This window comes from Argentina silus (genome assembly GCF_951799395.1).
Source record: "Argentina silus genome assembly, chromosome: 1".
Lineage (NCBI taxonomy): Eukaryota > Metazoa > Chordata > Actinopteri > Argentiniformes > Argentinidae > Argentina > Argentina silus.
In genome coordinates this window covers 15530431-15537796 of record NC_139655.1, presented here as the reverse complement: position 1 = coordinate 15537796, position 7366 = coordinate 15530431, and the positions used below count along the sequence as shown (strand labels likewise).

Here is a 7366-nt window from a genome sequence, read left to right as displayed (position 1 = left end):
CACTTTAAACTACTTTAGACATCAACTTTTGCCCCACATGTTGCTTCAACAACTTGTTCGATGTTCTTTAGGGGCAAATTCAGCAAATAAGAGACACGATGCGTCCAATTAGACCTATTTCCCCGGGTAATCATTGGAATTTACTCCACTGTACTTCTGGAATACAGTTGTTGTTTGGCCACTTCAACCATGAAGGTACTGATACAAGGCTTTGGGTTACCTTGCCGCCATAGGTAATTCGACTTGACCCTGGCAAAAAAATGACGATTGATTAAGCGTAAGGTTCTTGGTCCTGAATTTAAACCATCTAATCCTTTTAGGAAATTGCCCAATTTCTTTACTTAAGGAACATTCAGTTAGTGGTCAGCATTTTCACACTGGTCTTTGAGATTAGGATAGGCTACTGAATTATCTGCAAAGGCTGATGCACTGTCTTGTGTTACACGGTGAGGGCAAGCACCCTGAGCTTTATGTATTATTTATTTACTCAGCTCAGTTCCAATTCCATTGTTAACTGTTGATTCTCACACCAATCTGAAGTGCACAGCACAGGCAATCGCCTAACAAAATGTTTCATCCTACCCTATGGTTACTATTATAAAGGGGATTGGTCTTTAAAATGGTCCTCTTTATGTGCTGCATTGGCATGATATGCTCAGGTACATTAGTACTAAATCTGGCTATTGTTGTAAACCTCTCCTCAATATTGGACCTTTTTTTATTATTCATGGTGCATGGCATATCAGCACCAGACTTACATAGGGAGAATCGGGAACTCTATGGGCCTACCTTACCACTGTGCAGTTACTGCAAAAACTCTGTACATACTACAAAAGCCTCTCTTGATGTGGTTCACACAAGGTAAAAAATATTGCAAGAGATAAATACAAATGTGAATATACAGTACCCCCCAGTCTCACATACACTCAAATACACTTTTCTACCATGGTCACTAATATTTGTATTTACAGCACTGTAATGTGTTATTGTGTTGCCTATTTCAATACTGCAAATGGCATCATCCACAAGCTGTCATGGGCCACTTTGTCCTGGGGGTGTTGGATTAAACAAAGAGTCATTGAGTTATTATCTCCATATGTCTTTCTTTCACATAATCATTGTCATGAATAATACAAGCTGTTTTGTTATAAAAAAATATATTTAAAAAAGTGTTGAATTATGTATCAATACATATTTGTTTATGAGTCTCCAATGCTCCCCAATGATATTACAAAATGTAGTGAGACTGTTCAGTTTCAGTCTCTCTTCCAACAAGAGGGACCTCTGAGAGAGCTATGGCAGGTAGAATTCGCCAGACAAATCTATTCGGGTAGGGTAACTTCAACTTTATCTTTATATCTTGGATGTATGTATATGATATACTGTACACTGTAATATGTTATGTGGAGTGTTTTGAATAAAACTTCCACGCAAGGTAGGCAGCCTCTAAAGTAGTAGGGAGATTTCCTTGTCACTGTAACCAATCTAAAGGTGAGTATTTGTGTTTTGGCAGAGGTGCATTTGGCTGAGGTGTATCACTGTATAACGCCATATAAATGTCAATGTCTATCAGTATTGAGCTACATTGTTTTGGGAGACCCTTTGAATGGGTTAGAGCAAAAGCCATGTATAAGTACAATAGTAGTAATACTGTAATAACACAGTAGTAATACCAAATTGAATCAGGGAATACCACTTTCCATGACATGAGTTGGCAGTGTGATGCTGGTTTTGAGTCCGATGGGAGGTCATTAACATCATACCTGGCCTACCTGGGGCAGTTTCTATAGAAACTACTTGGGTGAGAGGAGGGGATGTTGTTGCTAACCTTCAAGCCTCGGAAAACATGGGTACAATTCCCTGAAGTATATTTCCCCCTAGGATGATCATTCAGTCATCATGCTTAACTAAAGAGTGAGAGAGAATACAACACTACGCTGTAGGAGTAGGACCATTTGAAAGACAGACTAGAGAAAGGAAGTTGTTTTGGTGTTGGAGTTGATTGGGTTCCGAGGCCCACCACTGCAGAGCAGAACCACCTGGATCTGAGAACAGGGATGTTCCTGAACACAGCCTCTCCCCGAAGGTCCTTTGCAATCCCCGTTAACATCAACCTGCAGGGTGCACGCAGGCGACAGACTAGGTAAGGTGCAGGGTTCAAATGGGCTGGACACTCTGTTAAACCACTACCATATTTACGTACAGATGTGGACCAAAGTCCATCTGTGGCTTTAACTGTTAGGAAGCATGCAGTAAGAACATAAATAGTTGGAGCTTTCTGCCAGAACAGAACCAAAACAATCATGAAGTGGAAGCCAGGTACTGTATACCCATTAAAAATCCCTTGCTTAAAGAAACCAAACATTTTTCTGTTTCCTCTCTGCCCAGTAACTATTTGCCTTGCAATTAAGGCTTCCTATTCTTATTCAAATCAAGATAAAAAAAATTCACCTCTTCAGACAGGCCTTCCTGTAGTCTTGTTGTTAATAGTGTATTTTATTTATTTATTTGTATGCACTCAGTTTTATGCGCATTACAAATAAAATATGTTATTAGTGGTCAATGTAGAACCCAATTGTTATTGTTAGGGTTTTTAATATTATTATTAAGGTGCCTCGCTTCCCGTGAGTTGCTTCATGCTATAGACTTGAAACTTAGCTGTATGATAGAAAGTGGTGACCACTACCCCCAAATGTAATATTACCCCCATTGGCCTAATGGGGGCGCTATAACAAGTGTTTGAAATTGCCAACTTTGAAAGGCCATGTCTCCCATACCCTATGACTGGAGCCCAGGGACGGACTGGGACAACAAAACAGCTCTGGACCATCAGCCGACGGGGAGGGGGTAGTGGGTTGCGTCGCTCATTTCGACAGACCGACCGGCCCATCCACTGACCCCGCAGCCCACAGATCGCAACGCTCACCCGCCCCGTAGCCCAAAAATCGACCGGTCCACCTGGTATTCTCCCGGTGCTCCAGATAGCCAGTCCACTACCTTTTCTCAATTGTTAGGAACATGAGTCTTTGCGTCCTCTCCGTCCTCCACTCGTGTCCTACTGAAAATGCATTGGAGGAGAAGCTCTATGTTCCTCCCCTTGCATATTCTCCTCCAATGCTTTTTGAGAACGGAGTGGAGGATGGAGGAGAGGACGCAAAGAAAAAAGGCTCTAAACAATTGAGAAAAGGCTCTAAAGTCAATAAGGACTAAAGTGAAAAACACCTAAAACGCTAAGGCTTTTACAGTTATTGGGCTATCTGCACAAAACTGGGTCTATAACATCAATGACTGAGGTGCTCACAGGATACATTTTGCTTACCATTTGAACAAACAACATGGCCGCTATTAACCAGTAAATTGTCCAGGGGGCGTGGCCGTCTTCTTGTTTTATGGGGTTTTGATAGCGGTAGTGAAGATACACAGGAAAGGGAGGAAAGAGATACGTGACAGCATAGCATGAGCTAGGATTCGGACCTTTGCGTGCCACAATATTATGTAGTATGCTACATTTATCGGTTGAAAATTCCAAATGATTGTGAGATGTTTGTGCATAGAAAACAAGATCCCAAATGTCAGTTAGTCAGCTAAACCCACTAATTAATGTGGATATAACGTATTTAGGACAGGTTATATGATCAAGTGTGATTCTGACAGTGCAGTCGAGTGGTGCATTGTATGATCAAGTGAATATTTTATCTTTGATTATGTTGTATGTGTGGGATCCTGACTGTTCGTTAGTTAATGCTACAAACGTACTCAGTGACTTAACTGCGATACCTGAAAAGTCCAGTAGGTGGCTGCCTTGAGTATTGTTTTACTTAGGCTTTAACTTGTGACTTGAGAATACGCCAAGAAAACAGTTGCCAAGTTGTAGTGTTGTTGTCCATGTCTACATCTGACTACTGAAATCACTGCTTTTCAACTATAGAACTCTTTTGGGTCTGTAGATTAACTTGTTCCTTTTCTGAACAGAGTTGGACAATTTCCACAATATGCTGATCAATAAGTTAAAGGGTTAGTTAATGATTTGAACAACCCTCTCTCATTCACAGTACCACTAGCCAAATCTCCATTCAATCACTTTTTACACCAGTGTTTTGGTGTAAGCAGTAGTCTCGCCGTAGCAGTCACTAGCAATGCTAATGCAAGTCATTGGGCTCTAAAACCATTACTCATGAAGTAACTCTTCAATCTACAGATGCTAAAGAGCATTTACGCATAAATCATTATGAACCTGGTACATCTCCAATGCTCCCCCTTGACCATTCTCAGACAGCCGTCTGATCCTGTGACCTTGCCATGAGGCTTAGACCCCCGTTAATCGCTGCTTGCAGATTTTATTATTATTATTATTATTATTATTATTATTACATGGATACCATGATTAATTGATGTAATAGAAAGTGAGTTAGTGCTGTTTTTTAATATCCTCTGCTATAATGGGCCATAATGGTTATTTACTGTAAACACCCCTTTACATCCTGCACATCCTGCAAGAACATCATGTACTATCTCTTGTGATGTTTTCGATTGCTAATATGATATATTAGTATAATAGTATAATATTATATCGTTTGTGTGTGTGTGTGTGTGTGTGTGTGTGTGTGTGTGTGTGTGTGTGTGTGTGTGTGAGATACAGGGAGATCTTCCACCCAGTGGCAGTGAAGGAGCAGGTGTGGAGAAGGGGGGGGGATGGGTGCGGAGGGGATAGAGCCAAGGCCCAGGTGCCTGTCTCCAGTGTCGGGGAGGACAGAGCTGTTCTCCTGGGCTTCACCATGATGGCCTTCTCTGTGCTCATGTACTTTGTGGTGGGGATCACTCTGGTCAAACCCTCCCTCAACAGGTAAGATCTGTGCTCAAATCAGTTATTACCCAGTGTTTCCTCTAGATATTTTCTTAAGCGTACAGAGGCCAATAAATCAACACATCATACAATACGATTTGATAGGATATGACAAATATACAATTCATGATATGATACAGTACAATATGAACAAATACATGATGCAAAATGTAAACATTATAAAATAGATTAATTATAAAATAGATTAATTTATTTATTTATTCATAATGAAAATTCTGAATTGTTATTGTTGACTATACAGCCTACAATAATCCTTGGTGACAAAGTTTGCCAAAAATAGTTTCTAATAACATATCATCATCTCAAACTCATGGCTGTGTTTTCAGTGGCTGGGATGGGGAGACCAACTGCTCTCTGAACCAGACTAAGGTTCTGGATGAGTGGGATGACTGCAGGGGGGTCAGCACTGCGCCGTGCTTAGTGGTCATAGTCAACCTCACACACTCAGGACAGACGGCTCGTCTACACTACAATGAAGAGTCACTACGACTAAACCCAGAGGTACAGTATAGTGGTGGTGCCTGACTGTCTAAAGCAACTTACAACAAGTACATTTGTGTAAAGTAAGTGAATCATCTATACATCAGTCATCATAAGAAGAACAAAATCTATGCTAGGACCAGGGGCCATTGACAGTCACAATGCTAGAAGAAGGAAGGATTACTTTATAAAAAAATAAATAAAAAAATAACAGTAGAGGAACTGTACAGAGGGGTAGTGGGGGGTGAAGAGGTCTTTAGGAGGGACAGTCAGGTAGTGATGGCAGTGCGACACTGAAGTTTCGATACGTGCTTCAAACCCTGAACTACAATTCCATAGAACCACTGCTTCAAAGCTTGCTTTGTTGCGAAAAAAATCACGTGACACATGACGTCCGAAGCAGCAACTGCTTCATTGCCTGAATGAATCACCTGACTGGTTCGCGGTCCAATCAGGTGATTCACTGGCACTGCCTCGTCTCGATTCTGACAGGTGACAGGTGACAGGTTGCGACAGTTTTGAATTTGACTGCCTCAACACTTTATAACCGCTCTAAACAATGCACAATTTGTGGATTGTCGTAGTAGGTGCGTTGTTGCTGTTGAGTTGTTGGTATTGCGTTTGTATTCTCTGAGTGTTCTTCTTGTAATCTTTGAGTGTTCCCCATCCCACATAATCACCCCCTGCCATAGTTACACAAACACACCCAACCTATGCCATATTTTCCCCAGCACTCTCTCCTCAATAACACAATACACACATTCATCAATCTTTATTTGTAAATAGAACATGATATTCAGTGTTAGTGTGTGTGTGCATCAAAACATTTTCAAAGCAAAGATACTTTAAATCCAAGGGTGATCAAAGCAAAGATGCTTCAGAACAAAAGATCTTTTTTCTACAAAAATAAAGTAGTTTCTCCAACACTGCTCATTGAGGTGTGTGTGTGTGTGTGTGTGTGTGTGTGTGTGTGTGTGTGTGTGTGTGTGTGTGTGTGTGTGTGTGTGTATGCGTAATTAAAAGCCTCCTGTCCACCAACTAGCCTGCCTAATTTGACTGCAGCCTTGCACTTCGCCAGGAAAGGTCACTGTAACTGAAGCTTCGAGTAATGAACCCATTTTCGAAACAGTTGGCTCAAGTGGTTCAGTGCTTCACAAAAGCTTCATTTGCCCATCACTACAGTCAAGATGTAGCCTGAATAGATGGGTCTTCAGTCTACAGCAGAAGACAGGTAGTGACTCTACAGTCCTGATAGCAGTGGGAAGCTCGTTCCACCACCGGGGCACCAAGACATCCTCGTAGAGGATAGTATCATATGCCAGGCGGCCAGCCAAGGTGGAAGAACTGAGTGATCGGGCAGGGGTTTGGGGGCTGACCATTGCTTGCAAGTAGGGAGGGGCTGTTCCCTATACCGCCTGGTAGGTGAGCACCAGGGTCTTGAATCTAATGCGAACTGCTACCGGATGGAGTTAGTTATGCCTATTTGCATTTAGGTAGACTGGCAGACAGTCACAGTTGGTGGTGCAGTTTAGTTATTGCACTGTGACCAAAAGTCATATGCCATTTATGATATATCAATGTATCAATATCAAAGAAATGTAAAACATGTTTCCCCTTTTTTCATGACAGTGTTTCTACCTACCCAAATGTCAGAAAGGCAAGAATGAACTTCTAGAGGAAGCACTTCGAATCCAAAACTTTCTGGTCAAGAACGGGAGCTTTTTGCCATGTCTCACCAACCCCACAAAGTACCCTGAGGACACTATCTTGGAGAGGAAGTACACCCTGAGGCTGGCATTGTGGTCCCTGCTGTGGCCCAGCCTGATGCTGGGTGGAGCGGCTCTGCTGGTGGGGCTGGTGAAGCTCAACCAGCACCTCTCTCACATCTGCTCTGAGCTGGGTAGAGAGGATGCTGCTGAAGGCAGGCTGGCCACCACCAGAACCACCACACACACCCAGCAGGGGAAGCTCTACCAGCTACTAAGACGGAGGTCTGGACACTCTCCCATGCAGGAGGACTGA

At 42.2% G+C, this 7366-nt stretch overlaps 1 protein-coding gene across 1 annotated transcript; it reads left to right on the top strand.

The window, feature by feature from the left end:
* Positions 1 to 2057: 2057 nt before the first annotated feature.
* On the top strand, positions 2058 to 7366 carry kcnmb3 (potassium calcium-activated channel subfamily M regulatory beta subunit 3; the record flags this gene model as incomplete). Its single annotated transcript, XM_083673534.1, has 4 exons — positions 2058 to 2143; positions 4640 to 4843; positions 5191 to 5365; positions 6974 to 7366. 4 exons carry the CDS (start codon positions 2058 to 2060, stop codon positions 7364 to 7366), a joined length of 858 nt encoding a protein of 285 aa, XP_083529660.1.